Source organism: Plectropomus leopardus, chromosome 16 (genome assembly GCF_026936395.1).
Source record: "Plectropomus leopardus strain MGB_pleo_1.0 chromosome 16, ASM2693639v1, whole genome shotgun sequence".
Lineage (NCBI taxonomy): Eukaryota > Metazoa > Chordata > Actinopteri > Perciformes > Serranidae > Plectropomus > Plectropomus leopardus.
In genome coordinates, this window is record NC_142191.1 from 2,978,932 (window position 1) to 3,005,794 (window position 26,863).

The window sequence follows — 26,863 nt, forward strand, 5'->3', positions numbered from 1 at the left end:
AAAACTGAAAATGAACATGTTTGGGCATTATTCCGTTCAAAACACGGTAGAAATTAAAATGACGAATATTCAGTTATATTACTATGCTTTTTGTAATCAAAATTATGAAGTTTTTCACAAGTCATAACTCGGGTTCTCTGGTAACACCAGAGGGTTTGACTAATACCTGGAACAATCACTATCGCCCCATAAGGTTCTAATGCAATGGAAACGTAATTCACCACTCCAGTAAATAGGACGAACCTTGGATACGTCGTAGCAACGGTAGAACTTTCTCGACCGCTCGGCTCGTTTAGCTAGTAGCCAGATAGCTAACGTTAAGCTAGCACGATTCAAAGTCAATAACACTGCGTACAGGGGACAAACAGTAAATACAAAATCACGCTACGTTTGAGGACAAGTCAAGCTAGTCACCCAGCAGCGTCATTGTCGCCAAATAAATATAAACAATTTGACGAACAAACGAAACGCCATCTGTCGCGTAAGTTCGTAAGTGTCGTACCTGCAGCGGGTTTCAGTCTGTGGTGCTCCCGAGGATGAAGGACGACACTCGGTGTTGTAAATACATTTTTAACAGTAAATAAACCGGATTAAACATATTTTAACGGCGTCTTTTACTAGTTTTATACAGAGCCTGACCTGTTTATTTTGTAGCCGGCAGACATTTTTACCGGAAGTACTTACTGTGTGCTTTAACGTTTTGTTTTGTTTTTTAAACGGACATCCTGCAGCCAATCAGAATCGAGTATTCAGCCAGAAAAATAAATAAATAAATAAATAAATAAGTAAGTAAGTAAGTAAATAAATAAATAAGTAAATAATTTGGTAACTGACTAGACTAAAAAAAATATTAAATTTGTATTTATTTATTTAACCTTTATTTAATGAGAATGAGTCCTATTTGAGATTCAGAACCTCTTTTCCATGGGAGTCCTGGCCAAGATAGCAGCATAAAAATGCATATAAAAGAACAAGTATATATATATATATATAATTTTTCAGTCCACAAGATACAGTACTGTGCAAAAGTCTTGGGCCACCTTATACCTTGTTATTGTAGCAAGGTTATAATGATCAAACATCTTTATTTCTCAGCAGTCTCTTTACTAATGCTGCCTTCATGTGCTCCTCAGAAATATCACATTTACTGTACTAACGACTTACGAGCACGTGATGTCGTATTTACGAGTGAGAAATTGAGATGAAAGCATGGAAACAGTGCCTGACTGACAGTAAAAAAATGTATATTTCATTATTTGGTTCCTAATGACTATCATTTACTTTGAGTGGCTGCGCATTTTGGTATATACTGTACTATAAACTGTAGCTTTTACCTATAAAGCATGCCAGGCGAGTATACTAATTTTGTTAACAACATAATTTTATAACACAAGTTGCCAACTTGATGTCATGAATGCATAAACATGGCGGGAAAAGTCAATGTTTGGGCAATGGTAAGAAACTTTTTTATTAATTAACATGTTACAAATCAATTTTTGATCACATGTAAAGTGTAATATGGTATGGCTTTGGGGACCCTTGAACAAAGCCAAAATATTGCAATATATGTTATTACAATAGTCAGACTATCTCAAAATGTTTAAAATTTCAAAAATATTGTGCTGTGGCTTCAGTATCATGATTATATTGTATTGTACCTAAAAAACAATAATTTTCAATTGAGCATAAATTGTAGGTTCTGATGGAAATGTTTGGTTTTGATGCTTATGTGACACATTTTGAGCGGGCGATGTCATTTTGCAAACACTGTGCTGTTTGTGTTTGGGGGCTGTGTGTGAGCTGTTTTTTGTTTTGGGTTGTTTTTTTTTTGTTTTTTTTTGTTTTGTTTTGTTTTGGGGGTTTTTTTTTCAAAAAAAGGTAAGTGTGAATGGAAAAATTTGCCGAAGCAATCCAGAGAAAACTGTAACAATATTATGTTTTTTTTACTTGGGGTAGATTCTGGATGTGCAGAATTAATCCTGAATCTCTTGCTGCTAAAATCCAACACAATCCAGCGATCCCTGAGGACCTTGTTCACAAAGCTCCAGCTGAGAAATAGTCCGCCACATTATCCTCCGTAAAACAACAAAGCCGATGTGTTTCGTGTGACTTAATTACTGTCATTGATCATCCCTGAGCTCATGTTGGTATTCAGTTTGTGTTGACCGCAGCAGAGTCTTTGCATCTGTATGAAACCATCTGAGGTATTGTCTGTTGTCTGAACGCAGAACAACTCAGTCTGTTATGAAAAAATCATACGAGGAGGTTAAATCTGCTGCATTCAGACGCCTTTCACAACAATTCAACACTTCAAAGCAAATTAACAAAAGTGTTTTGATTTCTTCCAAAAACATGAGGAAAAAAGGCAATGAGCAACTTTGTAAGAAATGTTCCAGAAGCAGAAAAAAAAAGAAATAACCAAGGAAAAACTATATTATAATTATCATAATTAAATATTTAAAATTATGTTACAGAAATGTTATACATTTTAAGTACCTTTTTTTTAAATCAAGTTTTTTTTTTACTTTTGTTGGGGGAGGGGTTGCTAATTTTCAGGTAGTTTTCTTGTACTTTACATCAGTTTCTTGCGAACTTTGTGTTCTTTTGTTTTCAAGTTGCTCGTGCTTTCTTCCCATGTTTTTCGAAGAAGTAAAGCCATTTTGTTCAGGTTTCAAAGGGTTAATTTCTTTTATATTTTGCAGGTGAAGGCCAGAGGGCCCCTGACACTCTGCACACCTGGGCCTGTGTCCTGTGGGCCCGTTCAGTTATCTGTCCATGTCTGTTGTCTTCTTATGGAAGCATTGTGACTAGAGACGAAACACACAGAAATAATTTACCCTCCTCAGTTCTCCATTTGCTTCATTTTGTGGCACACTGCAGCGCTGTGCCAGGTTGAGTAAGCGTGCAGTGAAAGTTGAGCGCACACTGAGTCGCGAGAGACAATATGAGCGAGTGTGCGGCGGAGAGCCAGCGCTCAGAGCGAGAGTTTGTGAGCGGGCGTGTGAGTGAAACTGATGAGAGGAGTTATTATTGCATGTTAAGATGGATAACAGCAACCATGAAAATTAATTTACTGAGCACAGAGTGGATTTTGGTTTATTAACACAGAATAATTTTGACTTGCGTATAAGTCCTCTTCAAAATATAATTTGTGTGCTTCAAAATATTTTTATGGGCTCCAAATCTCCTAGTGATCGCTCAGGAATGAGGCACAAAAATAAAGCTGCAGTGTGGAGACGTTGGGTTTGTGTGACATTTTTCAGGCTCTTACAAGCTGTTTGCATGTTTTTCTTTGAAAAGTAATGCACTCAAATTCATATTTACCCCGCGTATGTACTTCGAAGGCTTTGATCACATGACCAATGCACTGACAGGAGGAAACAAGGAAACAGTTACAAGTGGTTTTGTAAGGAGGCAGGTTTGGGATGGTGGATGGGTCATAAATATACAGACTTTCTCCTGGAGACGCATGTTGTGAACTATGCGAACTCTGAGTCATTTTAATGTACATCCTCACAATGTTTCTTTCCCAAAACCTAACTACAGTGACTTTTTTTTTTATAAAAGAGGAAATGGCCCAAAAAATAGCAGGATATAAGTAAAAATTACCAGAAAATAAGTTTTTAAAAAAAGGCAAACAAGACTTGGAAAAAGTGCTTAAAAACTATAATAAAAACTTTAATAACTCTGTGACATAATTTGAAATATGTAATCATTATAATTATAATCTTTTAAAAATGTTCCTGCGCATTTTTTTCTAGCTTTAAAAAAATAAAAATTTCTAAATCTACTAATTTCTTGTACTGTGTAGAATATTTCTAATCAAGTTGCTCATTGCCTTTTTTCCATGTTTTTGAAAGAAATCGCACCAATTTGCTCAGGTTTCAAAAATTTAAATACTTGTGAAAGGTCACTGAAAGCAGCACAAGAAAAGTGATGTTCCACGTTTCTAAAGGTTAAAAACATAAATGTACATTAAGGATGTAACATAATTCGTGGGGCGCTGTGAAGGATACCGTATTAACTGACGTGCATGCATTTTCTTATCGTACGATGCTTTCTCTGAGAACACTTTCTATTCTGTGACCTTTATCGTGAAGAAAATCATTTAAATTTCTCCAAAAACAATGACGTATTACCTTTGAGGTCGAGGTTCTTGGCTCCGTTGACATTCTGCGTGACCGACTTTGAGTCCACCTTGAGCGTGTGCGTGTTGGACGCGTCCCTGGTGATGACCACGTTGTGCCACTGGTTGTCGTTCAGCGGGTTGTCGCTGTTCCCCTTCAGCAGACTGGGCCCGTTCCCCAGGTCGAACACGTAGTGGATGAACCTGTCAGAGGAGAGCAGCAGCACACAAACACATCAGAGTTTGTTAGTGGAGTTATTTATGTGGTTTCACTGTGTCTCCTTTTATCTTCCCAGATGATTATTCTTAACCCTTTAACACCCTGCTCAACACCCTCTGCGTCATTACGTCTTCATGAAGGACGTGTTGAACTTAACGCAACCTGGCTGAGTTATCTCTGACATTACGGTTTAGGTTTGCTGTTTAAAAAAATCCACTAGATGTCACTGTCTTTAGATAATTTGCCTTTTCAGTTCACCTCCTACAGGAAGTTGGTGACAAAAAAAAGCAATAATAACATGAGGGCTCTGTGTGGGGGGATTTTTTTTTTTGAATGTTGTCATATTTTTGCAACATTTTATAGTTTCAGAGGCCTTACTGAACATATTTGTGTGACTTTTTACAAAAAATAATAATCTAAAAGGGATCATTTTGTATTTTATTTTTTTTAAAACATGCTGTAAAGGTTGTTTTGTCCTTTCACCCTAAAGGTAATGAAGCGAAGTTAATGTGATTAAATTTGAATATTTATATAAATAATCATCTGATCATTCATTGTTCTTAAATGATACATTTACTGTTATCCAACATGTATATGCTGAAATAATTTACTTTGTAATATACAAAGTAAATTATAATTTAATTAATTTAATTAATTAATTTAATTAAATTATAATTTATATGTAATATACAACCAAACTGCTGAATTGTCCTTTTAACGGTAATGGTGAACTAAAATAAATAAATTTTTTTAAATGAAATCAAAGACAACAAATATCACTGCTGTTGATACCATATATTAATAATGTTATGATAATGTTACTCCAATAAATATTTTAAGAATCAAATTATATCAGTATGATTTGTCACCATTTCTGAGGTGTTTTCAAACTACTGTACTGATAAATATCTTGAATAAATAATAAAGCATTATAACAGTAAATTATTTGTAATTTTGATTTTTTTTTTTCTAATTTACCATTACCATACACAGCTATCTCAACTGTTTAGTAAAGGGCATATATTTAAAAAACTGGGGTCTGTTAAAAAATACAATAAAATAATAATAATAATGAATAAATAAATACAATTATTTTTGTTATTTTAGCCTCAAGGAAATACATGAAATTTCAAAATATTTTCCTCACTTTTTTCTCAGTGAGGACTTCAGAGGGTAATGGAAAAGCCCTCACGTCGCTCTGACACTAATTGGAACTGGTAAAGAAAAACAATCTTCTCTGCAGCACGATGATGTTTGTGCTCTTACAGCAGAGATTTGGGATCGATAGTTGGGGTCAGCGCTGTTAAAATCATTATGCTTTCAGAAACTAACTGTACCCGCATCAGCATAAATCTATGGATAATAATAATCATCTCTGGCCCGCAGTCACAGAATAAAACCTCGTCTCTGTCCCTCTCACCCTTTGACCAGCTCCACGGCGATGAAGTCGTTCCCGTCTCCGCTGTTGAAGATGATGAAACCGTCCGGCGAGGTGGTTTTGAACTGGAAGAAGAGGTGCATTGTGGTATAGGCCTGCAGAGTGGCCAGGCCCAGGTAGCTGCCTTTGGTTTTGAAGGTCACGGGGTCGGCGATGATGAAGCGCATGCCGAAGCGGGCGTTCAGCTCGCAGAAGTCGATGTCTCCGTTCTTGCACATGTCGATGTACTGCATGCCGTTGAACTTGAGGCTCTGTGGGGAGAGTCGGTGAGAGACGGTGTTCTTGTAAATAAACTGTGAGGCACAATTTAACTAAACTGAACCCAGATTCCCAACATGGTTTGCAAAGCTGCCAAATGAACGCTTAGACAGACTGATCTTGATCTGTGCCAGCTCCGGAGAAAAGTCACGCTGAACCCTTCATAATTCCTTTCTGAAGGAAAACTAGAATTACTGCCGTTTCTCTTACAGTTTACACCCATTACTGTAAAAAACATGGATGATTCAGCACAGACGATCTCTACAATCAGCACAGTTTTAAGATTAGTGTCACCAATTCAGTGTCCAAACAAATGTTTCCCCTTCTGTTCCTGAAATATGACGTTGTGTAATGGCCAGAAAACTGTTTTTGACATTATGATGTCATAGTGAGGTTGACCTTTGACTTTTTGAATATAAAATGTTAAAACATTTTATCCCTTTAGACATTTGTGTGTAATTTTATGATAATTAGTGTAACAATTCAACATGTAATGTGAGGTCAAATTACCAGTTGACCTCACATTAGGGACAGTTGAAGCTCCTGGATCCAGTTTACACTTAATGCTGTCAAAACTTTTCTTATGCCTTTGGTACTTATTTAATTCTATATATTTATTTTTTATTCTTTATTTTCTCTTCATACTTTTTCTTGGCACTGTGGGCATAGAGAGAAATGTATTTCTGATTCCTGTATGTCTAACACACGTGGCAGAATTGAAAATAAAGTTGACTTTGACAAACTCTGCGCTCTGTAATGAAAAGTGCCCTCAGCGCTGGACGTTGTTGTGTTGATGTCTGTTACCTTGACAATATTTGTCTCCTGTATTAGACAGCGATTGGCTTCTGTATTAGTGACATACCTAAGCTATCTGCCCGGCGTACATTCATTTTATTTATTTAATATTTATTTAAAAGGACACAGCATATTAATAAACATCAGAATAAAATACAAATGTAAGCATGCCAGAGGTAACAGGACTGCTAATTTACATCTGCAGAGTCTTGGCAGGTAACAGACAACAGAAATAAAGAAAAAAGAAAGAGACAAGACAAAAATACAAACAATTCCAATATAAAGCTTTGCACAGATATGAGTCAGTATAGTCAAATTCAGAAATTTAAACAGAAATGTTTATGTCCCCATTTACACAGGGGACATAAACAGAAAAAAAAAACATTTTTGGGAGGAGGGGACCTTCAAAATACAAAATACATTCTCACAAATTCATATATAAGAAACCTGCGGTTGAATATGATGATCTGCTCTTTGGCTCAAATGATAAATAAATACGACTAGTTGAACTTTGTACCTGAAGATGTCCGATAAAGGAGGAGGGAGCAGACGAGACAAAACGTCTCTCGGTCAGGATGCCCGTCTCCACGTTGTTGAACTCCAGACGGGTGTGGTCGCCGGCCATCTGACCTGAGATGGAGGAGGGGAGAGAGAGGAGAAGAAGAGGAGGGATGAAGGGGTGAAAGAGGAGGAAGGATACAACCACCTCACCAGCAACAGCTCCGTCTCACTTTGTGACATGTTGATGCAAAAAAAACAAAACAAACTGCTGACAGTCAAAGTAAAGATGAATATAAAAATCAGTAAACTGTTACTTTAACCCTTAGGGCTCGCTTTAATATTTCACACTCATATCGCTCTGTGTACAAAATGCGCTTTTCAAAACCAAGCTTTAAAAACTGTTATTCGTTAATATTATTTTCTATTTTCATTGAGTTTATCTCTTATCAGTCCTAATCATAAATATTAATTGTTTTTTGTTATGGTGCCACAATGTTTTTTGATCAAAAAAACCCACAAAAAAGATATATGTAGTATGTAGTATTCAATATACTACATGCTAAGTAGTTTTTATTTTTTTGATGATGACAGTCTGGGATATGTCAATGATATGCACTAACGTTAATTGTGACAGTGCACCGAGTTTAAATAGCATGTATTTGCTTCTTATGCCCAATATGATAAAAATGACATCAGGTGGAAAATAGTCAAAATGACAAATTCCCAAACAAAAAACCCAGAGTGACACCAAGAAATAATCCAAGTCATGTTCTTCTGCTCTGATGGCTGTGGGATCAAAAGTGTCAGTTTGAATGGGTTTCAATGGAGCTTTTTTTTGCATTTATCAGTCTGAATGTAACTAGTTTCCACAGTGTACTTTAGACCTATTGTAGGAGCTGAGCTGCAAATTCAAAGATTAAACAAAAATACACAATCTTGCAGACTCTGCACGTGCATATGCATGAACACAGCCGAAATTATCACAAAATTAAGAATGAACACTGTGTAAAATGAGCTAAACACTCCCTGAGGGTTAAGTCAGTTTTACTATATTAGTAATTAGCAGACACAATGCACAGCTTTTTTTCTTTAGAAAGCTGTATATCAGTAGTTGCATTTTCCTTATGAAATCTAACTTGACTAAATATGATACTTGACAAAGATAATAATTGTCTTTAAACTTGCAAAAAAGGACAAAAATAAAGGACAAACATTATATGATCATGCATAACATGGATTTTGTAAAAGAGGAAGGCAGCAGTTTGTGGGATTAATACCTTCAGCCATGTCGTCATCCACAGTGAGTTTGAAGTTTTTACCGCGGCGGACCACTCGTACTGAGTGCCACTCATTGTCGTTGAGCTTTTGTCCGGCATAAAGAACCTCAGGGCCCTTGCCTGAAGAGGAGGGTTAGTTAGTCAAGGGGCGGGGGGAAGCACAAGCACAAACCAAATCTCTCTTCTCACAATGAATGAGAAAAAAAACATCTCGATTTTGAATAAATAGCTTAAAAATAAAGCAATATTTGTAGTCAGATTAAAGTTAAATCTTTTGGAGGTAGTACTTTCCAAACAGAAACATGGTTTTGATTTGACAACAAACCACAGCCTGACAGTAAAAAAAACTAAAAGAAAACATTTGCTGTTACTCATGCGAGGACTCAGAGCTGCGACTCACTCGACTCTCACTGGCGTGTAGTTTTGAAAAAGCTCTCCAAGTTATACTTTGACTTAAATACCCAGTTTCAGCGGTGTAATTACAGAAAGTGGATCACAAATTTTTACTGCAGGTTCATTGTGGCTGCCTGTAGAGTGAGTAAGTTATTCTAAGAAATAACCACTAGAGGGCAACGCAGCATCACTGACTTACAATCTGCTGAATAACAGAGCAAAGTCAAGTAAGCAGAGTTCAGCAGCAGACACTTTGATTAGTGGATGAGATTTAGGATTTTAAAGTAAAATGATTTTGCCCATTGTTGATCAAAAATGACCCTACATATTAACATTAGCTTTACATGAAGAAAATAATCTGTCTTTACAAAATCTTAAATTTAGAAAAGTGTTTGATAACCAATTCAAAATATTGGTGTATTTAATAAACACTTGCGGCACATTTTGACTTGTATCCAGGCAACTGTGTAATACTATGATCAGTAGTGTATTATATTGTGTCTGACTGAATTAAAAGGCAAGCTTGGTTCACTATCATTTACTAAAAAAAATAATTTAAAAAATCAAAATCATCCTTTCGAGTTGCAGCACATGTATATGTGTGCATGCATATGTCCTAGATTATTAATTGGGGGCGTATTATTCTCATTTTCAGGTTCATACTTACAGTCAAGGTTTCTGCTTAGAAGGTGTTTACATGCTTTAAAGACCAGTTTATTTTCCTCTTTCTGTCTCTGTGGATTCACCCTCCGTCTGAAATGCTCCACTTTAGCGCCTGTCTCTTTATGACCCCCTTCTGAAAATGCCTGATTGGTCACAGTTTTTGGGTCTTGTGTCTTTTGCGGTCTCTGCAGCGTCATTGTACCATGAAAAAGCACCAAAAAAAGCTTCTAAGCACAACTGGACACGTTCAGCGGGAATATAATCCGAATAGAGATGACATGTTTCCCTGAAGTTAGCATGTAGCTTCTTTCAGCAGCATAGGCTACATGATCTAAACATTTGCAATTGATGACAACAAAAAGTTTGCCTCTTTGGAAACAAAACCATTTTTACACACTCTGGTCAACGCCGAAATATCACGCAGTTATGCCATCTCACCATTTTGTATAAAAGGTACAATCGAGGATTTGGGGGACAGAGTTATCTCGCCTTTAAGCAGGCAAAGGAGGTGGTAACAGCGCTGTAATGATGTCTGTATTGAGACGGGATCTTGAGCTGGACGGATGTGCTGTTTTGATGTGTTGAGCGTGCGACACACCACTGGAGATTTAAAAACAGCTGGCAGGAGTTAGGAGCCAACTCAAAGACGCACAGAAACCAAAAAGGTCCACATATTGGTAAAACAATGAGGTCTTGGAGTTCCTGAGGCTCCCAGGAGAAGATGACACTGACCGCAAAATAACAGGGACGTTAAATGATTGCCAACACTGTTGTGTTAAACGTCATGCCTGTTGTATTTCCATAATGCCAGCCTGCTGTCTAAAATCACACACTGGAGCGACATGATGTTGCCATCGTTTGGGTCAGTGCAAAAACAAAAAGTTTGCATGTAGAAGGGGCGTCGTCGTGGTTCTATAGTGTGCTTTAGGTGTGAAAAGGGCCAGAGTATTTCAAACTGTCTGTTTTTGCTCACAGGGATTACTTTTACACACATTTACCCCATTTTTTAAAAAACTTTGGCCACTTTGAATATGTACATCTGACATTATACTGCTATAGCCTACATCAGATACAAAATACAGAAAAACGTAATAGGCCCCCTTTGATGACAATAATCAAGCTAATCAAAATGACCAAAGGTCTATTCTTCCTCACACACAAACCTGAACCCCTTCTTTCTCCTTTGTTCTTTGTTTCTCTTTCTCTCTGTCTACGAGGCGCAGTGAGCACTTTTAAAAATAATGAAAAATAAGAGTCTCTTTCATGAGTAACAGCATGTCTTCAGACACCATCTATACATCACATCATAAGCCTATATATTATACTTGTTAGAGTAAGGAGGGCAAGAAAACAAAGCGAGTGAGACACCCGGCCATACATTACAGTGTAAGTGAGAAAACGATTTAGCCCACAGAGAGTTAGAGAGTGTAAAACGAGCAGCATACAGGCAAACAGGGAAAGATTAAGAACCGGTTGCCTGAATCAATTTGAAAAGTGGGCCATTTAAAATATATAGAGTGCATTAAGTCAGATTTGCATAACTTTAATCTCCGGCTATTACTTTTTTTTCCACCCCTCTTATCTGAGAAATCCTCTTATCAGTCCCCTGCATTCACACATTCCTGCCCTCACATCAAGCACACAGGCTATCATCAAACATTGATTGTAGGAAAGAAGGCTGCAGAAGAAGAATGTTGACTTACTGGTGTTACAGTTTATCCTGACACAGTCTAGATGGGGAGGGGAGAATAAGTGACAGATGAAATCGCATCCTTCAAGGTTACAGCTGCAGACATCCAAGAGCAAGAAAAGCCACCTTCCGGGGACGGTCACATGACCCCAGCGGCCATTTTAGCCGGGGATGGCTACTGATGGTCAATATTGCTGGACTGAGACTGGAAATCCAATTTAATCCCAATCCAATTACTTTAACCCTTTAACCTGGATCGACTTCAAGTTTTGTTTTGCTGCATTCAAACACTTTTCACAAGTGTTTAAACCTACTGAACCTGAGAAAATCGGTTTGATTTCTTTTGAAAAAATAGGGAGAAAGTAAAGAGCAACTTGGCAAGAAATGTTCACGAAACTGGAAAAAATAAAGTAAAAGGTAACAAAAAAGGACTTGAATATGAACTATGGGGGGATTATAGGATATTATCCTAAAAAGAAGGAAATGTCCAGAAAACTATATTTACTATTCTTAAAATTATTCTATTATGTTTTTAATCACAACAACAACAACAACAACAACAACAATAATAATAATAATAATGATAATAATAATAATAATAATAATAATAATAATAATAATAATATCATGTATCTTATATAGGAATTAATTATTTTAAATTAATTAAATTATATAATAAAATTATTTAAAAAAATAAAACATATTTTTTAAAGGTTGTTCTTTTTTGTATGTATTTGTTTTTTTATTCAGGGAATTTTCCTCTAACTTTTTTTTTTACTAATTTCTTGCTAATGGGTCATTTCTTGTGAAGTTGCTTTTTTCCATCTTCCAGTGTTTTTAAAAGAAGCTAATTTTTTCAAGGGTTAATAACTTTAATATTGTAGCCAAATCTGTAAAAAAAAATCTGGTCAATATTACTACAGTGAGTTTTTTATTGTTATTATCATTTTTAAAAATTGAAAAATGTTGTTAATAAAATTTGGCTTAGTGTTGAATCATTACATTTTAAAATGGTCGCTTGTAACTTAATGGCCACATCGATTTTGCAACCCAGCAATTAGAGCCAAAATATTTCACTTGTAGCCCATTGCGTACTGGAAAATTGAACAATTTTTATAAAATTTATCATCAAAACTGAGGCTTTGCATGCCTCTTTCTAACATCTCCATCTACAGGAGAGCACTGAACCTGTGTTTGGCAGGTGCAGGTTGAAATCCATGTGACCAGGCTGGTCATGTGCCGTCAACCGCAACAGAAAAGTGGGAACAAACAGCCTCGAGCCACGCAGCACCAACACCGTACAGAGGTCGAAAGATTGCGTAAGTTGCTAATAAAATAAATAAATCTGCACATTTGATAGATATAGGTAAAATTTAAAATTAATTTAGACTTTAAAGGTAAACATATCTCCTTTGAATGCTTGGAAAAAAAGACCACATTGCACATTAAAAACATGAAATATAAGCTACAGGTGTTCCATGTTTTTAGCAGCGGTGGCAGCTGAGTACTTTGCATTCTGCAGTAAATGACGGATATTTTGCATGTACACGTCTGCTTCATGTCGAGAGTATCTATTCTGGGCTCGGCGCTCTAAAGGCCTGCACTCTGCTTAAATGTGCCACTCGTGCCACCATCTGCAGGCGCGCTGGGTGCTGTGGCATCGGGCTGTTTGCCAGACGGGCCGCAGGCTCGGGGCCTTTGAAGGGGTGAGTGCCATCTTTGAACAAGGCATGGGAGATGCCAGCTAGACCAAGGGTTACTAATGGACAGAGAGAAACATGGACCTGCTGTCATGAGAGGAAAAATAATAAAATAAAAAGACCACAGGGAACAGACCCACATGATAAGAATGCATACTATCAGTGCAGCACTAAAATGTCCAGACCTGGAGCTCTGAATAGATGGCAGGTTGTTATCTAAAATGTTGCCGTCTGAGTTAATGCATGTGTGAGGAATGTGCCATCTATTAAAGGAATTAAAGTGAAATGCTGTGTTTTTGGTCAAATCTACTTGTACACAAGAATGAGCATGGTGTGTTCAGAAGATGTGCTGCAGAGCATGGAGTACTTTGTTACGTGTTAGATTGATGGATATCAAAATCTACGAGGACATCTAAGCATCAAGGCAGAAAAAACTTACAGTCCAGGCAAAACCACACATGCGACTACAAAGACAAACTACAGAAAAGTGGTTTAACGTTTGTTAGGTCTGATAGAAAGTCTGGATCATAAAGAAAATGTACAAAAAGAAAAACACAAAGACGGTAAGGCCTCCTCTTGAAGTGGAGAGGAGGGGAGCTATCAGGGGCGGTTTATACGATACCTAGGTTGACCGTCAGTTTGACCCTGCCGCTGTCCAGCTCCAGCCGCAGCGTGTCCGCAGACTCGCGGGACGTGGCGGCCATGAGCAGGCCGAACGCCCGCTGGGACATGAAGCGCAGGGACACGTCCTCGGCCTCTGTGTGCATCACGTTTGGTATCACCACTTTCATGTACATGCTGCCGTCGTACGACAGGATCGATGACTCTGAGGAAAGGAGAGACGGAAATATTTACATTATATTACAAACAGTTTAGAAAAGTTCCTCCGATGTCCTCAATCAAAAAATGTCCACGTCACAAAACTGCAATAAAAAATATTATATATTAATATCATTTTCCAATTTTACTAGGGTCTGGAATATGTCATTCAATATCAACATCACAATTTTCTGTGCTTTTCAAAAAAAAAATTGCAAAGGCCACTTGTTGCCTTAGGACAAAAATATACCCCCTAATACTGCAACAAAAAATACTATATATTTTTGTGGAGAAAAATATATTTTCTTTTTCAGTTTCAAACCTTTAAATGCCAGTTTTTGATATGATGCCACTATGTTTACAACACACACACACACACACACACACACACACACACACAATATAAGAATTTTGTTTCGGTATACAAAATGCTGGGGACAGTTTCTTAGGGAGAGTGATCACAGTCTGGGATATGTGAGTGATCAGCAACATTAATTTGATGAATTTTTATTGTTTTTGTGCAGTATCAGATACGTGGCTCCAACAACAGTAATAAGGGGGAGGTGAGGCTGCATCCATGTGCGTACGTGTGTGTACGTGTGTGTGTGTGTGTGTGTGTGTGCATGCGCGTGCTAAAAAATAAATAACAGATACCATCACAGCAGGACAAAGTGTGGCAATATATTGCATATGCTTCACCTCCCTCTGACAGCTTTGTTTATGCAACAGAAGCTTCCGATAAGATAAAAGAGAGTGTGTGCTGTGAAAGCAAACACAAAAACACACACACACACACACACACACACACACACACACACGCTCGGCGAAGAAAAGTAAACCAATTTAAAGCTGGATGCACGCATGTCCCTTATATTTTATTTATCAATGTGGAAACTCAAACATACATGTCCCACATGCCTGGTTGCAGCTGTATTCATCATCCACCTCTCCCTGCCTGCTCCTCTCGACTCGGGTTGTGTCCTCACTCTTATTGTGAAATCTTTTTCGGGAAAACAGAAGAGGAGCTTGTACAACTTTACCGGAATACAAAAGAATCGTCTTTACACATGCTCACACACTGAACAACACAGCTTGTCAATAAGACAATAACAACAAACAGATCATTGTTGTTCGAAGGCCAGAATGTTTCGTTCCCTTTCTATCAGTTTCCAAAAGGAGAAAGCCAAAGCGAGTGTGCCGAAAGAAGAGCAAGACTGTCAGCAGCCCGCAAGCCTCTCGGGGAGAGAGAGACAGATTAAAAAGGGTATCCAACCATGACATACCTGTTTTGACACCTCAGCTTTTAAAAGAAAAAATAGCCCTGTGGCCTCAGAAATGCACCACCATTTGGCTGCGTCTAGGGAAATGCTGAGGCTGTAGGTGAGAGGTTTTAGAGCGTCTCACGGGGGAGGGGTTGTACCTGTAAATGATGCAATGTCACGTTTCTTTTTCTCCCCTTTCTACACCGAGTCCACTACATAAAGTGTCATTTACAAGTTGATTTGAGTAGAAAATGCTTACCAACGCAAACTATAATGCATTACACTAAAAACATCTTCCATTGTTGGTTTTACGGGGGAAAAAAAAAGACAGCTGTGGTTTCCAGAATAATTCTGTAAAAATACAGTGGTTGTAAATACATTTTACAGAACAAACAGTAAATATTACAATTTAAAACTATTGTGATTCACCTGTAAAACTGATGCAATTACAACATTTTTTAACTATAAAATTTACACTGTCCATTTGGAAGACAAAAAAATAAATACAATTTTTTAAAAAACTTTACTTTTTTAAAATGTTACTTTTTGTGTAAAACCCTAATAATAAGAAGAATAAGAATAACAATCTACTTATTAGAAAATCATAATTGTCTTTCTTTCAATTTCCAATAGCTGTTACAGGCAGGTGAAATAACTTTTTTTAGTCAATGCTCTAATATTTATGGTTTTTCTTTCAGAGTAAACATCAGTAGCTTTCAGGAACATTAAAATGTGTTTAAACGACAGTAATCTGTAAATTCTACAAAGAAATGTCATTATTAAAACACATCAAAATGAACATGTATGTTTGGTTCAGTGCTTTACAAAATATTACTGTAAATTGAAGTTTCTTTATTTTTCTGCTCACAGTTTTATGATGTCGTGATTTTACAGCACTTTGCTGTAAATTTTATTGACATTTTTTACAGTGTATAAGTAAGTTTGGATTGAGCTTTGCTCGAGTGTCAAAATTCAGGCGATTTGTTGAAAAATTCATATACAAGCAGTGTGGGATCACTGAACCATTCGCCTCGCCAAGCAGCGCAGCGCTGTAAAAAAATATCACACGTTCCTCTGTGCTGCTTTTAGGGCTGCTGTAAAATCCGTTCTCTGAACAAGCTGTCGACTGCATGAGCACAGTAGCCTGGAGGATAATGAAACCTTGGCACACCATTGTTCTACTCAATTTTAAATTGCACGGGCTCGCTCCCTCTTTGTGTCTCCTTCGCTCTCACATAAAAAAACTAAAAAAATACGGTCACACGTCCGCACACGCGTGCAGAGCGGGCCAGTCCACAGATGGATCCCTTAACTGACAGAGGCGTGTATTGATTAGTGAGCCAGGTCAGGTCCCAGGCTCAGGAGGAGGAGAGGAAAAAACAAAACATGGTGAGAGTCAATCTGCAGCTCAGAAAACACAAACAGACAAGGACGGACGTGGACAGAGCGCCCTATAAAACAAACTGTGATGTCCGCTCTGGAGTTTAAACAGACGTGGCACGGTGCCTCAAGAAAAACTAGCTCTGAAAATTGGTTCGGATGTTTGTAGCTATGAGAATTTGACATTGGGATTGAAACTGCCTTAACCCTTCGAAACCTGGAGCGACATTTCTTTTTCTTGTGCTGCTCTCAGACACTTTTCACAATCATTTCAACCTTTGAACTCTCAGCAAATTGGTGTGATTTCTTTCAAAAACATGAAAAAAAGGCAATAAGCCGCTTAGTAAGAAATGATCCCCAAATTGCAAGAAATTAGTTGATGAAGAAATACAGCTAGAGGAAAATGTCGAGAGAAGAAAGAAAAAGCTGGGGAATAATTATATTTAGAGCTATCATAATTAAAAATTATGAAATTTAAAAGCACCTTTTCCTTTATTTTTCTTTTTTCTTATACTTGTTTTTCTTTTTTTTAAATTTTCCTGTACTTCTTAGTATTTTCTCACTAATTTTTGTTTCAGTTTCTTCTGCTATAGCTCATCACCTTCTTCCCAAGTTCATGAAAGAAATCAAGACAATTTTCTCAGGTTTCACAGAGTTAAAAATGTAATTTCCTAATAACAAAAATGCTTTAGCCTCCTCCGGCCAGCACGATCTCAGATTTTCACTACACAATTACAGCAGTCAAAAGAGTTCATAATAACAATATTATTGCGATATCTATAGAAAGCTTGACATAGTGGGAACATACATACTAATTACTGGAGATACTGACCAGCGAGATGTCTGGCTTCTCTCCCTCGGCTTGTGGTGCTCAACGTGCAAAAAAATATACATTTGGAAAACTCAACAGCAATGTCTCTTTCCAAAAATCATGACCTGGTTATGGTAGGAACTATTTTCTTTCTACCAAACTACACCCATCAGCTGCATCACGGTGGGAAAACAGCACTACAGGTAAAGGAGGAAAAAAATCCTGATTATGGGGTGAAGTGTCCCTTTCGGAGGCATAAAAGCCTTCCTAACCAGTTTGCTGTTACGCTTGAGTGGCTTTTAAACAAGCAACAACCTTGAGTTTTAAAGGTCTGTTTTTGTGCACAGCATCTTTTTTGGGGGCAAAGAGGTCCCCATCATGTCTGGATGTCATCGATCAATCTCTGCTGGGATTGGCTGTTACCGTCAAATGGCTTTTTATTGTCTGAGAGAAGAGAGGCTCGTCTTTGGTTGACTGCAGCTCAATGTACTTTATTCCCACCGCATGCCTCTCTTTGCTTTGAGTGGCAGAAAAACCAGAACAGAGGAAAGGCGGAGTTTATTTTGAGGATGTCGACACGGTTCATGTGGAGCCACCAGGGGAGGTTTGAGAAGAAAGAACGTCTTAATATTCAAAGACCCGAGATAACTGACCAGGAGACAACTCATGATGTCATCTGTCTCACACCACTTCTCACTGCTCAAATATATTTACTACAGCGAAGATTCAAATATTTTGATACAATATACTGCTTGTATTTGTTTTGTTTTGGTTTTTTTTGTTCTTCTGTTTTGTTTTGGGATTTTTATTTTATTTCATTTTATTTAACTACTAATTTTCTGGTATTTTTTCTCATACTTTTTACTAATTTCTTTTTTTTTTTTTTTTACATTTTTATTTATAGCAGTTTTACACTAAAGCAACAGAGTAAATCATATTTACATCAGGAAGACAAGGACAGTATCCAAATAAATAAATAAATAAATAAACAGCTATCGTAATGATGCCAAAAACAAACCCACAAAAAAAAAAAATCGACAAAAATGTGTGAGGGCAATATCGGTCATACTGATATTATTGCCCTTTTCACTAATCCTACTATCTTTTGTTTGATTTCTTCTGTCATTGCTCATCGTCTTTGGTTGACTGCAGTTCACCGTATTTTATTCCCTCTGCTCTCTGCGTTGAGTTGCATGAAAACTCAATAAAGAGGAAAAGCTGAGTTTATTTTGAGGATGTCGACACAGTTCATTTATAACAAACTCCCAAGATGACTGAGCAGGTGAAAAGTTGCCTCCCTCTTACCGGTCAAATGTATTTCTCCAAAAAACATTAAGACACAAAGACAAAAAAACAGAAACACGGCGGAGATTCAAAGATTTTGACACAACATCCTTCTCGTCTTTATCTGTTATCGATTCTATAAAAAGGATCAGACTCGGAGCAAAGAGGTGAACACAAACTAACATCTGTAGCTTTAACTTTGTTGGACATCGACTCTGTATTCCCCACAGTCGTGTCCTTCTTTCTGGGTTATACTGGTGGCCTGCCAACAGCTCTGCAGTACTGAGCACACACCTTCTAAAATCCAAAGTGACACACGTTCATGGTTTCTAATAAACAACCGGCCTTAACCAAACTGAATTTATTCTACTAAAAGGACAAAATCAGCAGACAAACAAAGTTTCTGACCAGCTGGTGAAGCATCAGCAGCTAAAAAGAGACCTATGATGAACTTTGGACAGAAACACAAGTCAAACTGACATTATGTTGCTGGATTTCTGCTTAATATATAAAAAAGCACACTTCTTTCTCCCTCTTACTGTTATAGTAGGGCTGTCAGTTATTGACGGACGATATTCCAGGCTGAGTTTTAGAGTTACGGTGATGATACTGGTTTCATGTGAATCTATAAGTCCTGAGGAACCAGTGGTACCAGTCAGAGTAATGTTGGTGTCCAGTTAGAGGGCTGAATAACAAAAATATAACAATATAAATACGAGTAATATAAGAATTGCATTACCTTGTTAATATGGATTATATATCTTTATTATTTATTTCTCTTATTTTAAGGTAATTTCTTGTATTTGTTCTTTTACCTTTTTGTTTTGGTTTCATCTGGGAATTTTTTTAAACTTAAAGCCTCGTCACTCAGGTTTCAAAGGGTTAATAGATCTTCCAAACAAAACAATCAAAAAATCACAACTTAACCAGAGTTCTGCCGCACGGGTGCTATCCAGGTCAGAAAGATCGAACCACATAACTCCAGCTCATCAAAACCTTCACCGGTTACGTGCTGTTTTCAGAATATAATCCCAAATCCTCCTTTTGCTTTACAAAGCACTTGCTGGTTTGTCTCCACAGTCCATCTCAGACATGCTGTCAGTTTTTAAGCACAAACAGATCTCCCCAGTCACAAGATGGAAATCTCCTCCATGTGCCTGGAGCACTTTCAAAGTCTGGTGAGACGACATTCAGTATTTATGGGCTTAAAGAATGGGAGAGTGTGCCCGCTGATCTGCTCTTACACTGACTTCTTTAAAACAAAACATCCTTCTGTTCAATCGAGCATTTTCGGAAACACGCCATACATGCACGGTATGTTTGTCCGTGTGTATGTGCATTTTATGTGTATGTTTGCACTACTTTACATCTCTGTTTATTTGCATGTTTTTACTTTCCGCACATAGATTACACTCTAATCTATGTGTTTACTTCCACCGGCTCCACTGAGCGGCGAACTGACTCCGTCTCAGCTCCGTCAGTCCGGACGCTTGTACATCAGATACACAAGGCTTCTATTTTTGCCGGACGTCGTATCAATTCAGCTGAATTAAGCACAGAGCAGACAGGAAATCAGACAGTGACACAACATGAAATCAACAAATTAATTTTCAGAATAAAACTCTGCGTGTTGACATCCAATCGTATTTCACTTAACTACATCAACAAAACGCCACAATGAGCGGATCCGGGTCAAAGGTTTTCAGAGGTCACTACCGACAACACGGACGAAGAGAAGCTAATTATGCAGGTAGAAAACCACAAATTATCCTTTTTATAAGGACAACTATAGAAAGAAAATGGCGTGGAACGCTGTATCGGGAGTTATGGGAGTGGATGGAGAGTTATTACTAATTAGCTCCTGTACTGATATAATACACGTGATTCTGAAATCACCGCGGGAAATCCTCGGCCTCGCTACTACAGCAGATCTGGCAGAGCTGCGCTGTGCCGGACTCAAACCGCAACCAGTGGGAGTTGACGGATGAAGAAGCACAAAGCAAAACCGCAGCTGAGCCGTTCAGCAACGCACATGCAAGCAGTGGAAATCCACAGCAAGTTTTGGCGCTGAAAAAAAGAAATGGCCATTTCAGAGGGGTCCCATGACCTTTGACCTGAAGATATTTGAAAGAAAATGGGTTCTGTGGGTACCAATGAGTCTCCCCTTTACAGACGTGCCCACTTAATACCAGTCCCATGGTGCTTTTTGCTGTTATTTAGTTAATAAACACAACCTGGTAAGAATAGCTTCACCTTGTCAATATGGAATTCAAAATAATGACATTGCAACCATGCGATCAAAAACGTGATTAATAGGAATCAACTATTGAAATTTCCAGCTGCTTATTCGTCTAAAATCAGGTATCACTCAGAGCAAGTGATGCTTTCATGTAAAGCTTAATCGTGCGTCAGAGCTGTAAAGCCGTGAAAGCAGACAGCTGAAGCAAACCTCCATTTACATTTATAGAGAACTAAAGATCAGCAGGCTGAGCATAAAGTGAAGACGCCTGCTGTGATTATAGTCATTCATACACGATGTAAAGCTAATAACAGGCCTCCGCCAGATACAGCAGGTGATTGCTCCCCATGTGTTCAGTGTGTGCGTGTGTTCTAACGGCACGCACGTCACGATACGTATGAGGCCGCACGCAGTGGCACCGACATTATGTGCCGCTCCCCAACTTGGTATTTCTTAAGAGAGATATCAGCGGCAATGAGGATGTCATTTCAGATGGTAATTAAGCTGCTACTTGTCAGTCTGTGTGTTTGTGTGTGTATGTGTGTGTGTGTGTGTGTTTTCCAGCAGGCCCCGCACTTTACATAATTAGCAGTCCAATTGAAGCAGAAGACGGAGGAGGAGGAAAGCTATTAAGTGAGAGGCTTCACAAATATTCGGTGGTGTAGAGAACGGGGGGGGGGGCACGGTATTCAAATCTCTCCAGCACACACACACAGACACACACTTTAGTGCTATTCAAACTCTCAAAATCTTTTCCTCTCTGTGTTCCCATTATTTAGTTGCCTCGGCTGTAACTGTGTGGGATTATCTAATCTTTTTTTTTTTTTTTCCGTAACGGAGTGACAAGTCTTTGTTTTGATAAACAAACCAACAAGGGCCTTGACTGTCATTGTGGTGTTTCATGTGAATGCCTGTCAACCGTTCTCTCTCTCTCTCCCACACACACACACACACACACACACACACGTTTTAGCGTCTGCTGTCAACAATCTTTAAAGTTCAAAAATCATATCCTCTTCCTGACAGCAAGGATAAGGACATCGATAAAGAATCTTACAGGCACTAAGTGTGCCTCAGTCTCCTCTCTCTGTGTGTGTGTGTGTGTGTGTGTGTGTGTGTGTGTGTGTGTGTGTGTGTGTGTGTGTTTATGTGCGATGTATACACACACTGAGGCAGTAGGAAATGCCTGCACTCGACAGAAGAGGCTCTTGGCTGTGGACGTTATCCACAGTAATCCTCACCACGTGATTCACTCTGGAGACACACAGCTCGCACACACACACACACACACACACACACACACAAATTAAGTGCTGCTACAACACAGAGACATCATAACTACCAAAAATATCCCGACAGACTACACTGTACTTTTAAAGGCACACTCCAGTCCAATAATCCAAAGCTCTTGTGAGAAAAAAACACCTAAATAAGACGGAGTAATAAAACACAGGAATAAAAATAATAAAAATCTAATTTTACAGTGTGTACATTAGACTGGAAATATTCACTCCACCGAGCTGCTGTGACAGTAAGTGGTGAAATTTATCTCTTCAAACCCCCTCCTTCCTGTTTAAATTTACTCTTTAAGTATGCCAGACAGCAAATATTTATACATCCCAAAAGCACAAAATGACCTTAAAAAATAACTGAGGGTTTTTTGTAAGGGCGGCTGATTGCACTGCTGAGTCAATGCTTACTTAACCTGCTGCTGACATTAATAAATTGGATCTTTTCAATGTCAAAATTTACATTTCCCGTGGTAATTTTATAACAAAATCCTTCTTAAAGATGCTTTTTTTTTCCTGCCACAACAAGCTAAAAACAGTCCTTGTAAAGTTGTAACGGGTGATGTGTTTGCATGCAAGAAACGTTTGCATATTTTATATATCCAGCAGACACGGAGCAACATTAGCATTCATCTGGAGTCTTTGGCCACCTGATTGATGTAAATCAAAAACTCAGCTTGCTTTTAAGTCTGGTTTGGTCTCCATCAAAACCTCCTCGCTGAAACGGCTACCTGCTGTTCACACATGTGGGTATGAGTTAATATGATCTAATATTAATATTAATATGAGCTACTGTATGCCGTCTGTTTGCACCTTTTGGCCATTGCTAAGATCTGTTTTTGACATTTACTCCTAATTTTGTGGCTGTTTGTTTTAGCATTTGGGTGCATTGCTGTTTAAGTAGGCTTGTCATGATAACTACTTTTGGTGGACGATATTGTCGCAGAAATAATTGCAATCAATTATATTAATGTCATTTTAAAGCTTCAGTGTGTAGGATTTAGGGGGAAATATTGTCAGAAATGGAATATAACATGAAAAGTGTGTTTTATTGAGTGTATAATCACCTGAAAATAAAGATATTGTTGTGTTTTTGTTACCTCAGAATGAGCTGTTTCATTCTGAGCAGAGAGCAGGTCCTCGTCTACAGCAGCCAGGAACCAACAAACACCAGGCAGGTTTCCATTAACCCTCAAATTGCACAAATTGAAATTGCAAATATAAAATATGCCTAATGGAAACATGTCAATTTGGAAAAAAAAGCTTGCATGAGCTGGTATTTCAGGCAATTTGAAAAAGCCATATTTCACCAAACTGCAATGGTAACACCTTTTTGGCTTTTATTGGTCACATGATGAAAATTACCTAAAAATTAGCACAAAATAAAGAGAAAAAAGACAAAGAAATTACCTAAAAAATAGTGCTTTAGAAATAATAATTCTGAAGCATGATTATACATAAATATGATATTTATGGACATTTTTCGTAGCTTTTCTAAAATAAAAATAAAAAATCCCGCCAAGTTGGTCTATGCCTTTTCTTTTTTTCCATGTTTCCTGCAGAAATTTACGTGCGGTTTGAAGATTGAAAATACTTATGAAAGGGATCTAAATTCACTGGCTCAGGTTTCAAAGAGTTAACATAACGGACAGTATTGTACAATATATGTACACGATCTTGATAACTTTTAGTGACTTCGATAAGTTGGTGATGTTTATATTGTGAGAGGCTAGTTTTTAGTTTTAAATGATACATTGTTATGATAACTAAGACAAAAAAGATAACGTTTAGACCCACAGCAACACTGTGGGATAAATGCAGGTCGAGTCACGTCAAAACAAATGCAGTCTGTGTTTATTATGAGCCACATAGGTTTTTCAGCATTTCTTTTTAATCACCTTTTCTAGCCGTCGTTCTCCATTTCTCTCTTTTTATCTCCCATTATGGACACACAGTGACTCAGACAAACCCTAAAATGTAAAACACAATTCTCTGTCCTAACCCATGTTTAGAAAACCGTCCTTACTAAGCACTTTGAAGAATAACGTCCCCACAGACGGTAAAACTCGGGAGGAGGAGGTCAGCACACTCGCAGGGATTATCAAACATTCTGCCGTGCTCAACCTCAACAGAGATGAATTTATCGGGATATCAAAAATCACAAGGGTTGATGCAGCGTCAATATGAAACAGTAAGCGGTTTTGTGCATCAGACATATTGAATAGGCTTTACACGGGGATGAGGTAAATCCGTAGAGCTTTATCAACATGTGACAGATAGAATCAGCATCTGAAACAGGCCTCTGCACATTTAATTTCAACCGCGATTTTGTAATAGACATCATACTGTATATTCATGCTTTGTGTATCCAGACCGGGAACAACAAAGTGACTGAATCATTCCCACGGTGTTGTTGGCTTAACCTAACCGCCGGTAAAAACACACAATGGCTTTTCCTCCAAAGTCTCTGCGAGGTGGATTATTCAAAGCAAAGCAGCTGGATTTGACCTGAAGGATGTTAAAGTTATGATTAATGACGGGCTGTGATGATTTATGGGAGTAAAACTGCTGCTTAGTGGGTGGTTATACACACGGGTCAGTGAGTGCAAAAACACAGATGCACATACAACCACGTGGAAAGACGGAGTACCTGCAGTGTCAGTGGTGTGTGCAGAAACTCTAAGAGCAGCAACACAAAAGCAGAATACATGTTGGAAATGTTCATTCCTGCAAACCACAGAAATGACACATTTGTACATTATTGTGAAACTTAAACGTGTAACGAGCTATGGTTATAAAATACATTGAATCATGGTTTGCAAAAGATCACATTTTGACTTAAAATACACAGTTTGTGTGGCACAATTCCAGCTAGAGACAAAGTAATGTCTCTGTAAAAAACCAACTACTTTTCATAGCACCATCCCAGCTGGAAATGCAGCGAAATATCAGTAAAAACAATCAATTTTTGTGGCATAAAAATACAGCAATGTTTTGGTAAAACCAGCTGTCTTTCCTGGCACTATTTCTGCTAAAATGCACCAATGTCGCCATAAAAAAACAACCAATTCCACGGCACTATCCTGGACACACAGCAAAGTCTTGATAAAAAATAACTATTTTTCACTGCACTGTCCAAACTGGAAATGCAACGACATCTCATTAAAAAAACAACTGCTTTTTGTGCCACTATATTTCAGCTTGAAACGCAGCAACGTCTGAGTAACAATCAACCGCTTTTTATGACACTTTCTCTGTCAAAACAAAGCGACGTCTATGTGAAAAACAACTTTTCTTTGATGCATTATTCCCGCTGGAAATGCAGCAATGTCTCTGTAAAAAAGAACCACTCTCTGTGGCTCTGTCCCTGTTGGAAACAGAGCAAAGTCTTGATAAAAAACAACTGCTTTTCTATCTAAGCTGGAAACGCAGCCACATCTCGACAAAAATAACAGACTGTTGTGTCACTATGTCAGCTGGAAACTTGGTCATGTCCTGGCGAAAAACAACCACTACTGTGGCACCCTCCTGAATGGAAATGCAGCAAAGTTTTGGTAAAAATCTGCCACTATTTGTGGCACTATCCAGGATGAAAAGCAGCCAACTTTTGTTGTTTGGTGATGTCGAACATTTGTCTGCAGCTTTGCAACATCTCACCGTGGTGTCAGGCCATCCACGATCTCCATCACCTCCCAATGACAAAGTCAGCTCATACACGTGATCAGAACAAATCACTTTAAAATCGTAGATATGATACACAGAAAATGTACAGGTGTACATTTACATGGTTTGCAGAGGCACACAACACCCACATTTGCCTCTGGTGACTGGGCTGAAGGCAGAATAATAAAAAGTGTCACCTCCAATGTAAACTCCTCTAATAGAGTTACATCGGGGTTAAGGTACATTTTGCTCTCATGAGCAAGCCAAAAGGCCCCATGGGCCACACAAACAGGCACTTTTGGGCCCCATATACTGATCAGAGGGCTCATGTAGGCCAGAGAGAGTAATTTGGGGGTTGACTTTGGAGTAAATATAAAGAATGTAGCTGAGCTGTTAAGACACAGTCATGTACTTTAGAAAAAGTTGCAAGAAACTACTCAGAACTCTGCAGAAAAGGGCAGGGCGGTCATTCCTGCCTGCTTTTGTGATTACAGTCTGTAATCTGGCGGCAGCTCAGTGAAAATAAGCAAATGTTTTCTACATCTTCCTGCGTACAGGTTGCTGTGATTCTCTGCTGGATGTGAATGTATGAGAAAGAGAATTTGTTGATAAAGTAAGTTTGATTTATGGTTTTGCCCTTGCTGAATCTTCCTGACTTGACCGTGGACTCGATTGCTGTTGCATCAGGCGAGGGCAGATAAAGATACAGCAGTAAGAGCACATACTGTTTGTTTGGAAGTATTTTGCTGAGCATTTTATACTTTTGTTAAATATAAATAGTCGAGAGAGGACAAAAAAAGGTGAGCGAGAAAGAAAGGGAAAAACATGAAGCAAATGTTGCTGGTTGGAAGCAAACTGGGGGCGGTTCATGGTTGGCCCATTAACCCCTGAAGTCATCAGGATTGCTGCAGATTAGGACACTCCGCACACACATTTTCATTTTATAACAGTGTTTAAAAAAGCAAACAATCTCTGCACCTGTCTGTTTTAGCACTGTTTCAGAACTAATCTCTGTCTGTACCAAGATGCACGCAAATGTATGTGTGCAGCCGCGT

At 38.2% G+C, this 26,863-nt stretch overlaps 1 protein-coding gene across 10 annotated transcripts in view; it reads right to left on the reverse strand.

The window, feature by feature from the left end:
* nrxn3b (neurexin 3b) overlaps positions 1-26,863 on the reverse strand; it is a 407,716-nt gene that overhangs the window by 230,523 nt on the left and 150,330 nt on the right. For 7 of the 10 annotated variants that reach the window (XM_088089476.1, XM_088089477.1, XM_088089474.1 and 4 more), the window contains 6 exons: positions 13,684-13,887; positions 11,375-11,401; positions 8,616-8,735; positions 7,355-7,467; positions 5,767-6,035; positions 4,140-4,330 (listed from right to left, as the gene is read on the reverse strand). In XM_088089476.1, coding sequence (XP_087945602.1) covers positions 4,140-4,330; positions 5,767-6,035; positions 7,355-7,467; positions 8,616-8,735; positions 11,375-11,401; positions 13,684-13,887 — 924 coding nt within the window. The remainder of the gene's footprint in view (positions 1-4,139; positions 4,331-5,766; positions 6,036-7,354; positions 7,468-8,615; positions 8,736-11,374; positions 11,402-13,683; positions 13,888-26,863) is intronic. The other 3 variants (XM_088089475.1, XM_088089473.1, XM_088089479.1) reach the window with 1 other exon arrangement.